Source organism: Anopheles marshallii, chromosome X (genome assembly GCF_943734725.1).
Source record: "Anopheles marshallii chromosome X, idAnoMarsDA_429_01, whole genome shotgun sequence".
NCBI classification, from domain to species: Eukaryota; Metazoa; Arthropoda; class Insecta; order Diptera; family Culicidae; genus Anopheles; species Anopheles marshallii.
Window position 1 is genome coordinate 1,118,798 of NC_071325.1, and position 14,138 is coordinate 1,132,935.

Sequence of the window (14,138 nt, forward strand, 5' to 3'; positions counted from 1 at the left end):
GAGCTTGGTATTTTTTGAAAACTTATAAACCGATTGACTTTTCATCATTCACCGATTTACGTTACGTGAGGGTTTACCGAAAAACGTACATAACAATATATTCAAATATTGTGGGATTTTTTTTTACAATTATTAATTCTTATGTAGTCTTGAATGTGTATACATACAATCATAATTGCCGTTCACGCCTAAAATAGTTCCTACAAATTTCGTCCACCCGTAAATCTCAAGCTACAACCAAAGGGAACATCTTAATACGACTGAAGATGTGTAGATTTTTTCTACGCACAAAGCTTAGAAATCGAGTTTAATCGACCAAGCGTCAAGCATGGAGACGCCCGGTTTGCGCACGGTCACAACATCTCCAGCACGCTCCAGCTCCAACCGGCCAGTGGCAGCGCCGGACGCATCGGTATAGAGGGTGGCCGCTGTTGGGACTTTTCCCAGCCCGACGATAACAACCCGCTCGAACCATGCATCCGTCTGGTAGGTGGCGGTGGTATCAATTTTCCTGTAACGATAAACCCATCGAATTAAGTTTGCACGATCCAACCACGCGTCGTATCATCACTTACCGGCTGCTCAGCACACCGTCGCGGAACTCAAACTCCAAGTAGAGATAGTGACCCCGCCGGTACTCGTAGCTTTGCTCGTCGTCTATGTATAGCGTACCCTTTGCACGTCCATCCCGGTCCAGTGCCACCGTCAGCGTATACGGATCGTGTCGCATCAGTGTCGATGCACGGCGAATACGTTCCTTCGTCGGCAGAATCGTACCACCCCGCTGGAACACCGGCACCTTGTAGTTATCGACCGGGATCGCTTCCACACCCGTGCCAGTGTGCTTGCGGTACGTGTCGCAATCGTACCACCAGTCACCTTGTCCATCACCTCGCACCGGGAAGTACACCTCGCGACTTCGCTGCTGCTTCTGGTCCAGCACCGGCGCCACCAGCAGTTGATCTCCGAGCAGATATTGATTATCGATCGCAAATGCATTCACATCCGTCGGATAGTGCGCTAGCAGTGGGCGCATAATCGGTAGCCCACTGCGCTCATGCTCGTAAAACATCGTGTACCAGAACGGCAGCAGCCGGTAACGCTTCCGGATCGCATCCCGTATGACGAGCTTTACATCCTCCGGGAACAACCACGGTTCACGCCGCTTCGTATCAATGTGTGCGTGCGAACGGAAGAACGGTTGGAACGCACCGGTTTGATACCAGCGCGAAAACAGCTCACCGTCCGGATTGCCAAAGAAGCCACCTACATCCGCACCGCAGAAGCTAATACCGGCGACAGAAAGCGATAGGCACATCTTGATCGATGCCTGCAAATGTCCCCAGTCCGCCATGTTGTCACCCGTCCAAACAGCCGCATAGCGCTGGCTGCCCGCAAAGTGTGACCGGGTTAGGATGAACGGACGCAAACGACCGTTGCCACGCCGCAGCAAACCATCGAACGTCGCAATCAGCTGCATGTGGCCGTAGAGATTGTGCACGTCCCGATGCTCCAACCCTCCGTGGTGCACATTATCCTTCAGCATAGTCACCTCCGGTCCATTAAACACGGACGGTTCATTCATATCGTTCCAGATGCCGACCGTCTCCGACTGTTCGCGGAAGTTTTCCAGCAGATACTGGTCCGCGTAATGACGCCGTGCGTCCGGACTGAAGAAATCCACGTAACTGGCCGCACCTGGCCAGCACCATCCTTCGTAATCACCGCCGTCCTTGTTCTTCACATAAAGTCCACGGTCGGTACATTCGTTGTGGAAGAAATATCCACCATCGCGCTTAATGTGCGGATCGATAATGATGGTGAGGTGACGCCCGAGGTCGGTCAGATTGCGAATCATCTCCACCGGATGTGGGAACTTGTGATGATCCCAGGTAAAGTAGCGCTTGCCGTCCGTGTACTCAATATCCAGCCACATCGTGTCCATCGGTATATCATGCTCGTCGAACTTTGCCGAAACCATCTCCACGTCCCGTTCGTCGTTGTAGTTCCAGCGACACTGATGGTAAGCGATCGCGTACAGCTGTGGCAACGGTCCCTTCCCGGTCAGGTCGGTGTACTGTCGGAACGCATCGATCGGCGCTGGACCGAGCAGCACAAACACATCCATAATGCCACTCTCCGAGATGAAGTTAGCGGCCGGTGGTTCGGTCTGGCTGTTCCACGATACCAGATTGACCAGCGACGAAACAACGTCCGTGTCACGGTTCGTGCTAAACACATCGACCCACGTTTCAGCCGCATTCAGCCAAAACACCGCACTGGTCGATGTTTCCCCGTGCCCGTACACAACCGGTACCGAACCGTACAGTGCCATACCATTGTTCAGCTCGTACTCAAACACATCTAGATTGTACAACCGGTACGGATCGGTGCCCTTCGTGGCCGTGTGACGCAGCGCGAACGTATCCGCATGCTCCGGAATACCGAATAGTACCTTCGCCTGCGGGAAGGTAAAATCTAACGCCAACCCTTCCGGTCCTTTTGGTTTCGAGTCGTGGTGGGATTTAAAATTTTCCTCCCATGCACCCGGATCATCGGCCGGTGGTTCATCGGCTTGCTCCACCTGCTCACCCTCCTTCTGTGCCGGTTCCGCCTCATCTGCCACGTTCTGTTCTGCCTTCGGTTCCGGTTTGTGACGCAAATGTTCGAATCGCATCATACCTTTACCGTTTGCCGTCACCACCAGCTTGCCCTGCTGGAAAAAGTCCACCTTGAACGGGGCGACCTGGATCGCGGCCTTCACACCGCTGCCCTCACCACAAGCCACCATAATCAGCGTGCCGGACGTACTTTCTACCTTGGTAGGGCCGTATTGTGGTTCTTGTACGAGTGCATCCTGCACCCGGTACCTGACACTCAGTGGGTGCTTCTCATCCACCTGCATGTGGAAAGATCCGCCTCCCTTCACGCATGCCAACTTCAGCGTATATTCATGCTTGGTGTGTTGGTGGACAAGGTTCAATGTAACGTACTGCTTGAACTGCTGCAGCGTCTGCGGCAACACCTCGAACTCACTCGTCTGTGGTTCAAGCGAACGCAACCGGCTGCAAAAAAGGTAGACAACATTTCAAAACCTCGGCTTTTTGGACACCCGGTGTACTATGATAGGGGGCGTCTACTTACCGACAGAAGCTGCTCTGTTCGCAAGTTTTGAAGTTGTTCCGATCGACGCTTGCCACCAAAGCGATCAAGTGGCAAAGTGCGACCAGAACCATTCCCATCCGCTTCATTCTATCGCTGGTTTTTTATGTGCTTTATGATATTCTATTCCCTTCACAAGAACACACACGCACCTCGCACCGTAGTGCTTCTCCAGTAAATGGAGTATCGGTTTATCGTCACTGCAGAATTGGAACTTTCTTGCTTCCTGTGTTTCTTCGTTTCCGCGTACCGAGGGACCGTAGTCCTACAATAGCTAGCAGGGGAAAAAACGCCGTCCCAATGTCGACTCGAATTATTCCAACGATACGCTATACACGTCAGATTAGTCGAGGTGCTGTCAAAATGACAGTTTGATTTTGTTTTATATCAACGTTTACATCACTTATCATTAGCAATATTTCGAACAATTGAATCGTTTTCCACAGAATTTTCACACTAATTACAATTTTATTGTGATGAAGTGATGCATTGTGACAGAACCTTCTTGATTTAGAAGAAAGGAATCGCACAAAACACAGCTATGCGCATAACGCACAAGTCGACATTCGATCGTAATGTTTTGTGCTCTCGCTTGCACGTTCTCCGGTCCTGCTCGTTTGACATTAAACAGCTGACGTAAGTTTTCTGCACTCGTCTGTCGTGTCAAACACGCAAGGGTGTCGAACTCACGATCTGAATGAGTTTTTAATTTGAATAAAATTTGCTTTGCATTAAGGATTTAAGCATAATAGATCAATCAAGACAAGTTTTTTTCCTCTACTTCAACTCATGATTTGTCATTCATACATCAGACAGAGAAATGCTTACAATATTGTTGAGCAGCGGTCCCAGCTACTTTTACCCAACAGTAGTTAGGCATCCGTTCTGGATAGCATCTCAGTTTGCAATGAATCATAATTTCTATCTCTCCTATCAATTGAAGAGAAAGATTCTTACCATTTGTTTGGCGTTGACCTTTTGACCTTTCATTGTTTGGAGAAGGAAATGTCTTCAAACGAATTGTATCTTAGATAAAATTACTTTTAATTGAAAGCACTATGGCATTTTTGAATAAAAAAAAAACTAGAGAATTGTTTGAAATTGAAACAAAAGCAAGTAAGCGGCCCGGTTGCATGATGGTAACGGCACTGGTCTCCACACGAACGGACCGGACTAAAATCCCTTCCGGGCCAATCTCCCGTAGCAAGGACTGACTATCCGGCTACGTGGTAAAATAAGTCGATACGGCCAGGCCGTTCTAACGAAAAAAAACAAGAGTGACGATTGGTTTGGCAGTTACTGTACATTAAAGAATTTCTTTGAAATGAGGTCTGTTCAACGAATATTTGGTTTCGTCGTTGATTCGTTTCGTTGGATATTGCAGGTAAAATAAACTTTGAAATGGAATACAAACGTAGTTTCCACTCTTCATTCATGAGTTCACTACGAGGAAATCTACATGCAAAACAACGATCAGTTCTTTATAAACAAATTCCATGCTAACAAACTTATATGTCAAATGTGCTCGTTCGATTATCCGTGGCATTTTGCATTTTCGGATTGAAGTTCTACTGTATTTGTTGGATGACGTTTTTGCCACATAAATAACCCATCGTATTCATCGTCACCGCAAAGAACTTGCGCCAGCAAAACACCTGCCAGAAGTCCGAGTTGCACTTTGCGTGAAGACAGAATTACGCATAAGCGAGGTAAAAAATGAAGGAACCGGATGCGGATGGGAGTGTCCCCATCGATAGGCCCCAGGAGATGTCGATGGCAACACGGGAAGTGCAAACGCAGCAGACGGAGATAGCGGCCTCGATCGTAAGCGTCATCGACTGTGGTGGATGGAACCCTCATTCGTAACTCCCTTCACTGTCTTGTAGGTTCGTTCCAGCCTGGCGGAGATTGAAACCCAAGCGTCCGCTATGTTGAATCACCTCGAGTACGTAAGGGGTGGGCAAAAGCAATTCCAACCGCAACAGCAACCGAGCAGGGATTCATCCGACGAATCGCCGACAGCGTCGTACGGACTTAACCCAACGAAGAAACCACACACTGAGGTGCTTGCGTCGCTGGAACAGCTACTGACGGGTTTGCTCGCCGAAGAGGATGGTAGTGCGGAGCAGCAAGAGTTTGTGTTGCCCCCGCTGGATGAAGCATCGCATTTAGCGATACTGCAACACTCGACTGCCGCCTATCTAAGTGCTCTCGAACGTCATCAGCTGGCACGGGTAGTGTCCCGACTTGCGACCGACACGGTCAGATGGCTCGGTGGATTATTTAAATTTACCGAATGCCACGCCAACTACTGTCGGGACGATGCCGAATGCACACTGCAAGCGATCCGGCTTGCGCTCGTCCACCAGCAGGGGGAAGCACGTGCTGAAGCGCGACCACCACCGTCCGCCCACACTATCTATCTGGCCGAGCTGAGCCAGCTCTTCACTGTGCAGCATGCGTGCCGGTACCTCGGACTGCCCCTATCCTGCATTCGTGTCGTACCGTGCCAGCGAGCGGAAGACGCACAGGATGGATGCGGCGGGCGGATGGATTTGCAACAGCTTAACAACATGCTCACAATGGATGAGGCCGCCGGACGGCAACCACTGCTGCTGCTCGCTACCATCGGTAATCCGCTCACTGGTGTGTCGGACGATTTGCTATCGCTCAGCTCTATCTGTACCTCACAGCGCATATGGCTACACTGCCAAGGTCTCGGGCTGGCTGGGCTTGCCGTCACTGCTACGTGGCTAGACAAGGTAAAACTTAATCACTGCAGACATCCGCATGTAACTCCATTCGCTACTCCACCTTTCCACTGCTCTCATTTTAGTCTAAACGGTTGCCCAACTCAATGACGCTCAGCCTAAACAGTTGGCTCGGTTTGACCGGTGTTCCATCCGTGCTGGTGCACAAAGCACGCACTTCCACCGCCAAACCGAGTACCGTCTTCGACAGTGATCCGATCCTATCCAACCGTGTGTCCTGCTTGAGTGTTTGGTCCGTCCTGCAGGCCCTCGGTGCGGACGTCGTGATAGAACGGATCTTCTTCGCTTTCGAATCCTGTCAGGCACTCGGCAAGATACTGCTCCAATTCGAAGGCATCAACGTACTGGTGCGTGAGCCTAAAGCTAAAACATTCTTCACAATAATATTTACATTTATCATGTTTTTTTATTTCTTTTACCCTTAGAGCAAGGTGGCGGTTCACGATTCCAGTGAACAATATCGTCATGATCTTGAAAGTTCTGCTAACTACGACGTAAGTATACAAATTTTTATAAAATTGTTTGAGGATTGTTGATATTCGGAAGCAGATGGCAGCAAGTGAGATACCAAATTTGACGATAAATAACGAATGCTTCATTGACTACCGTGCAATGCAGTATTTGACTCCCAAATCCTAATACCAAATACCATTTGAATCATCTTCTCTTAGATTCTGTTCGATCAAAGCATACCGGTGCTACTGTTCCAGTTTGATGGTCACACGGATAGGCGTAACCGGACGGAACCGGAATCGGAACAGACAGCAACGAAAGAAGCAGATGCAGAACCGAAACCCGACACGCAAAACGTGGAGAAAACCGTATCCAACGCCCAGTACTACGATCGCCTTAACAGTTGGCTGGGGCAGATCCTGTTGCGTGACTGTGGCCAGCTAAGCCTGGAGATGATCGAACATGAGCAGCACGGTATCTGCATCCGGTACTGTCCGTTTGTGCCCGGGTACAGCGAGCAGGTGCCACGGCTAACGTCCGACATGCTGGCCACGTTTGCCGGGTGCATCGAAACGCAGATCGAAATACTGCACTCGACCATCCGGCACCGGGCAAGGTTCCAGCGACTGGTCGCTGAGAGTGGTGTATTGCGGCTGATCGAGCTGCATGATTGGGCCGGTCTCGGCGGTGTGTATTACGTGCCCGAAGGCTGGGAAACGCTGCTCACCGACCAGGCAAAGGGCGAGCTGAACAAGCTCAACACGGCGCTGGTCGAAGCGCTGCAGGCAACCGATAGTGCATTTTCCCACGCCGAAAGTAGCGATGGGTTGATCTGTGTTAGGTACGGGTAGTTTGATCGATAGAACCGACAACGGTAACGTATTACAAACTCCTTTTTGCTTTCATTCAGATTCGGTATGGTAACGAGCGAGACGGATGTGGAGGAACTGCTGGAGCTAGTGGTCCACACGGCGCGCGTGGTACAGGAAAATTCCAAAATCCTCGACACGATGTCTGAAATACTGAAGAAAGGCATCGAGGCGGCCACGATCGATCTGCAACGGGAGGCAGAGGAAAAGCTTTGGCAGGAGGGTATACTGCGTCAGGTGCCGCTTGTTGGGCGGGTCGTGAATTGGTGGTCACCCCCAGCGAAGGAAACCGGCATGAAGGGTCGCAGCCTTAATCTTACGCAAGGTGTCGTCGAAAGTACGGAAAACATTTACAAGTGAGTTACGAGTAAGCTGTGTTTGTTATAAACAAATGTTTGTCGTGATCAGCCTATCAGGTCTAATCCATCATCATAAATCTCGCAGTACTCGAACATTGAATATGATCTTTCCTATTGTCGCAGGTATCACATGCAGATGACGCCGAAAACGTCCCATCAGCTACCAGGCAATAAGGGCCCACCGGCTCCGCTCGTACAGAAAGCAATCAATGCTGATCCGGACGAACGTTCGGTGCAACATTCGCGCAATGCCAGTTCGAGCAGTGAATTATCTGGTACCGGGTCAGCTGGCCGTACCACCATTCCTGTGCTGGCGAAAACACCCCACTCGCCCACACAGCAGTCACACTCGTCTCCTCCACCAGCAACGAAACCTTTAACGCCGCCGAATGGGAACACGGCCGTTGCAGAGCCACAGCTTACATCCACACCGAACGATGGTGCTACAAACGAACCGTAAACATCCACACCTACAACCGGATACATATGCGGACGGGAAACGGTCCTAAACAAAAACCCATCTTACCGCAACCTAGCGAACTATCGAGTTCACGTTTACCAAAGCTTTTCGTTTGTTAAAGGGTTTAAGTTCTACACCTACACCCTTTTTCGTGTTTTATGTCGGAAGGATGCTGCTCTTTCCATTTGCATAAGCCTCTCCTATCCCCGTCCCACTTGTGGAACACCATTCCAATTATAGAATATAGTTTAAAAAAACAAGTATGTAAAATGGCATTTGTTGGCGGAGCAAGTAGCAAACGACCGAAGCGTTCTGCTCTGTACCGTGCAACGCGAACTGTTTATTTTTTTAATGTTCGGGATTTGTTATATTTAAACCATTCAACCGTGCTTACTAGTATTATTAATAGTTGTGTGCCCAAAAACAGCACCGCACAGTAATGGCATTTGTGTGAAGGCGCAATCATTGCGGAATGGTGAGAAATGTGTATAGTACGGTTATGCACCTTTGCGTTCGCGTAGTATTGTTGTTATATTCGTTTACCTTAGTTTTAATTTACAAAACACTAAAAAGACCTCACCTAATGGGCCACACCAAAAACACATGGGAAAGTAGCAAGCACCGGATAGTGTATAGGACAAACGAGAAGGCAAAAACCGAAATGTTATAGAGAGCAAGTTTCTTTTAATTATCATTTGGCGCCACGATCTGCTCATATGTTTTGTTATTTACTAGACACATACGGACACATACTCCTGCAGCAGGTCAATAACCGGTCAAAGCAGTTGTAGCTGCCAGTAAAAGTAAATAAGTAAGACATGCACGGCACATAGCGGGACCGCACCGGACATTCGCAAGGATGTACCTTGCCGCTATTTGTTTCCCGCATTTCCCTCCAACATCAAAAACAACTCCCACGGTACACCGGATGTTTAAGCACGGGCAAGCTACTAGCCGCGATGATAGCAGCAATCAAAATTAGCACATTGCATTGAACTAATCTGCGACGACGCACATACAAATATACAATTTTGTAGCAATAATACAAACAAAACACACTGACACACGGGAAAGCTGAATGTGTTGCTAAAGGAAAGCAAGCAAACATGCAAAGCAATATAAGGAGATACGGAAAGCTACATACAGATATACGCATGCATTTTAGAAGTCATTTTTTTTTAAACGGAACATAACTAAACAGAATGATAATAGTTGTTACGGATATCGAAAGCCGGATTTCTATGTTATCTTGTTCTCTCTATCTCTTTCTCTCTTGCTCTTTTTTTCTAGGCGTGGTGGTTTCTCTTCCCTCCTGTCCTAAGAAAAACACACACCCCCCGTGCGATACACTAGGTTCCGCTAAACAATAGATAATAGAAAATCTAGTGCATGACAAATATCTGCTGCTATTACTCTCTTTCTCTGAACACACAAACACTTTCTCTCTCTCTCTCTCTATCTCCTTCTCCCATGTCCAAATTCGTGTGTTTTTTTCTTTGTTCCGCAACGGAGTTGTTTGTTATCATGTATTTGTAAATAAGCGAATAAAAAAACGTGATAAAACACATACAAACGCATACGGAGTGTGATTACGGTTCCAGTGACTTAAACGAGTAACTAGCCGAGAAGCGACGAACCTTCCCGTTTTCCAGCAACTTGGTGTTTTTTTTCATGATTTAGTTTCCATTTTTTATTGAAATCATTACGCGATTCCCCCCATCGCGAGGTTTCCATTGCAAATCCCACTGTTTTAACCGTGTTTTACATTTGTTGTTTGATGTCTGGTGTGGTTTTTTAGTTTGCTGCGCACTCAGCCCACGCATTCTGCCTTCTTGCACCGTGCGCTTCGGTAGTTCGTATAATTAACATCGTTTATTGACTTGCCGAGCAGGATTTTGTGTAGTATTTTATGTCCCTTTTCGATGTAGGGTATCCAATTACCATTTTGTTGTTGTTGTGTTTGTTTGTTCTATTTTGCGATTTGCTCCTCATCGTACACCTGAACTGGACACCGTTGCTCTTTCACCCAATGATTTGTTCTATTGTTTTCCTACATCTGCAGCTAAGGGAGATTGTTTTTTTTTTTGCTCTTCGGGTGACTTTCATTCTTTCCTCCCAATTCGTGTTTACGTGTATGGGCGCCCATAGTGGCGATGTTTTTTTTCTATTCCCCCTCCCCTTTTTGTTTGGTTGTGGTTCGCGAAGAGTACATGTTTTACCAGCATTACTGGTTGTTTTAACATCTACCAAAAAAAACAAAGATTATGGTTTTACTGTCATTCGTTTTAACATGCGTGCGGTTTGGTTTTGAAGGATTAGTAGTTTCCCTGCCCACACGTTCACACGGTGTGCTGACGTTATTTTTTTCTATACCGCAGCGATGGTCACGTGCACGATCACGCCTCAAGAATTAGTGTTTCTCTCCAGTGTTTGGGGGAACACTTGCATTACTAGCATTTGATGTGTTTATTTATATATTTATAGTATATATTTATATACGGTATTTTATATCTATGTATATTAAAGGATGAAAAATGCTGATGTTTACTTTCTATTTTTCTTTTTGCTCGGATCCTTTTTTGTCCACTCTTTCTTCCCTCTCCCGTTCTCTATCTCTCTCTCTCTCTTCCTTTCTCCTACAAACCTCGTCCCAGCATTTAGAAGGATGGGGATGTGTTCTACCGTATGTTCGAATACGTCATTTTGTCTTTATTGTTTTGTTGTATGTATGAAAGTGATGATCAAACGATTCCATTTACGCCAGGTGGCATTGGCCCAACATCTATCCCTTCGCTCCCTGTCGTCCAGCACGTCGCCATTTGCCTTTAATTCTTAATTTACAAACTGTTTTTTTTTTGGTTTTGGTTTTTGCTTTTCCATTTCGCAAACTACAAGTACAGTACATACGACAAACAGAGATAACGCATTACAGTAATGTTGCCGCAAAACGAGACACGAATGGTAATACAGCACAGAGAAGTGTATAAGGTTTGTTGCTTACGCATTGTTTTGAATTTTGTTTATTACTTTACTTTAATGTTTTGCCTTTGTTGGTTAGAAATTTCTAGTCGCAAAAAAACCTGAAGTTGGCGTACAGGACGTCCTGACTTTCGAACCTGTCTGATAATGGAGTCTCTCATCCACGTGGAGAGCAGGGTCCATTTTCCCTCCCCGGTGCACCGGAGTCGAGAAGGAAACTTTTCACACATACCACCCGGGAGCAGCCTAGCATCACAAGTATACTATCCAGTACACAATATACTACCCATAGCGGGGGGAAAAAAGGGCAAAGAAGACATAAAAGTAAAATCTAAAAACCCGCCTACTCCTGTCACCTGTTCGCATTTACTATGGATTAGCGATTGTTTATTGTTTCCGTTTCACTGTCTTAAGTACCGTGGTTTAAATGCGTTTCCCTGCCATCTCTAATCCGCTGTACTACCAACATACCTTGCAAACTGTGCAGGCGTTCCTGGAGTCGGTTCCCTACTTTACAGTGGTGGATGAAGGTATATGCGTGCGTTCGGTGTGTTGTGTGGGTTTTGTGAAATATGCACCAGCTGCATTGTGTTTCGTGATGAAAATGTTGCTATTTTCGCAGCAATGGTGTGTTTTAAGTGTATGTGTACGTGTGTTTGATGCTTAACATGCATGCTAATACACACGCATGTTGAACGTCATTTCTTCTACCCCAATTATGCACGCGCAGTGGTCGATGTTGAGCAATTAAAGTTTCCATTACTTGTTCGTTAATCAGCCTTGTTTTGCCTATTGGTATTTTCGTTTTTAAAAGTACATGTTTGGTTAATTGTTTATTCGCTTTTTACGGCCAGCATATTTTCGTTGGTCGTATTCCTTCACATCCCGTCCACCATTTTATTCGAGATGCATCCACGTCAATATACCATGTTTTTTGGGAGGGGGGGATTGTTACTGTTTTGTCCAGAGTACTTGGTAACAATATTACCATAGGAGAGTAAACACAACACAATCCCAAAAAACGGAACGAGGTATAAAGTACGGGTTTTTAGATGGAGGCGCACCATTTTCTTTTTTTTCTGTTGCAAAATGGTTATGTGCGCCATCGTTGCACACCTGTCACAACAACATTCGTCGTACGTGCGCAGTGTGCAAAAAATGCTGTGAATTAGCGTACTGTTTTCTGCATCGAAAACCCGAGGTAACCATCACCTGATTAGTGTTTTTCTTCCTTTTTTGTTTTGTTCATGTATACAAGTGCGTCGATTGTTTGTTTCGTGTATTCGAGTTCGAGGTGTTTGTTTGGTAGTAGTAGTGCTAGAAGCAGTAGCACATACGCCAGCACTAATGCGCTTGTGTAAAATTGAAATACTTCTTGTGGTAACAGCATTGCTGACACATCCGCTGTCACCTTGCTTCGATGATTGTAAAATCGTGTATTCGTGCCTACATTTAGGCGCTCCGTTGCGTTATGCAGGAAAAACCGAAAAATCTACTAAACCTATACACGCCTAACCTCCCCGACCGCATGACAACGCTCTCTGCTGTCAGCGAATGCAAGCATACGTATGTTAATTTAGAGCCCTTATCTCTATCCTTTCGGCCCACCGGTAACTACCCCGCGTATTCACTTCAAGCTGCGCGCCAAACAAACAAACCCGATTACTTTTGTGCAAAGCGAGACAAACACAATGCCACAGATCACCAGACGTTTCTAGTAGGAAAGAAAAACGAAACACTTTTGTAACATAGCAGGGATTAAAAACTCCCAACAAAAGCCACTACTACCATATTGTTTCCTTTATACTTCTAGTATGCTTGTATATCTCTATAAAACTATCCACACCTTCGTGACACCTTGCGCGGTTTATGCGTTCCACCTTCGCTAGAGAGTCCAGAGAGCTCCCACGAAAGGGAACCTGTAAAATGGCTGACTGTACCGTCTTCTGTGCGTGCTATTTTAATGGATTTTAGAAATTTCGGCGCATACACATCAACAATCGATTGTTATTTTTTCACGTCAATTCATACTTGGCATACAATTCCATAGTTTTGCGTGACCAATTCCTGTTTTCCACATCCTAGTACACAGAGCAACTTTTCCATGTTTGTCTGTTTGCGTGTATTATGTTCTCCCAAATATTGTAATCCTGAATGAGGGCGGGGGATAGTCTAGTAGTTTACGGTATTTACGATAAGTGTTACGATTTGCGTTTTGCTACATGATTTTGACTATTTTTTTTTCTCTTTCGCTCACTTGTTCTTTTGCTTCTGCTGCGTGGCATGTGGATAGGGAGTACATTTCCGAAGCAGTTTCCTCCCTCTAACGGCAGCCATGTTACAACTGATATTTAAACCACCAATAAAAAATGTTTTAAAAAGCTTGGGAAAGACTGGTTGCATACATCTAGGTGTAATTTATACCAAGCTGTGAATGTTTTCTTATTTCCTAATGACTTTGTCACTTAAAAGAAAGAACTTAATAAGAAAACAAAAGAAACTTAAACCGTTTTCATTTTTTTGCTGTTTCATGTGTTTTAGGGTAAAATAAAAAGAATATAAAAAAATGAACTAACCTAACTTATAGCAACAAATAAAACATTAACGAAAACTAATCATTAAAGTCCGCTGCTTTCGAAGAGAGCTAAACAATAATTTTAAAATACTTCCATCCCCAGCGTCTCCAAACATGGCTGCCTATTTTTCGGCTGATTGTGCATTTAACTTCATTTATTTCCTCTGTACAAAGATACCACGATCTAAAAGCGATCGTAGTGTGTGGCAAGCTTTTATCGGAACCTACGCCCTTCGCAAGTTGGTTTTGTTCCGTAACGGCACATTTTTCAATGATTCTTTTTTTTGTTTCGTTTTTGCACTAGTTAGAACCTAACTGTAAGAATTGGTTTAATCATAGCATTTTTCTTATCGCACTAATAACCTTACAATTTTCCTACACCGCTAGTTGTATATTTACGATTAGCAGTGTCAGATTCGTTAATGTCCGCGTCCGTTCACCCTTGTCTTATTGTGTTCGTTTCGTTTCGTATGTGCCTGTAACAATAGGTCCTGTCGGTTTTGTTCTGTT

The 14,138-nt window shown here is 45.9% G+C and overlaps 2 protein-coding genes across 2 annotated transcripts; one reads left to right on the top strand and one right to left on the bottom strand.

Moving 5' to 3' along the window:
• Positions 1-294: 294 nt before the first annotated feature.
• On the bottom strand, positions 295-3,251 carry LOC128714467 (neutral alpha-glucosidase AB). The gene is made up of 3 exons (XM_053809344.1): positions 3,145-3,251; positions 576-3,065; positions 295-511 (listed from the first exon to the last, which is right to left on the bottom strand). Exons 1-3 carry the CDS (start codon positions 3,249-3,251, stop codon positions 295-297), a joined length of 2,814 nt encoding a protein of 937 aa, XP_053665319.1.
• A 1,627-nt stretch (positions 3,252-4,878) lies between these two features.
• On the top strand, positions 4,879-8,074 carry LOC128710256 (pyridoxal-dependent decarboxylase domain-containing protein 1). Its single transcript, XM_053805305.1, has 7 exons — positions 4,879-4,986; positions 5,049-5,924; positions 5,999-6,280; positions 6,359-6,427; positions 6,605-7,227; positions 7,297-7,611; positions 7,738-8,074. Exons 1-7 carry the CDS (start codon positions 4,879-4,881, stop codon positions 8,072-8,074), a joined length of 2,610 nt encoding a protein of 869 aa, XP_053661280.1.
• Positions 8,075-14,138: the final 6,064 nt, after the last annotated feature.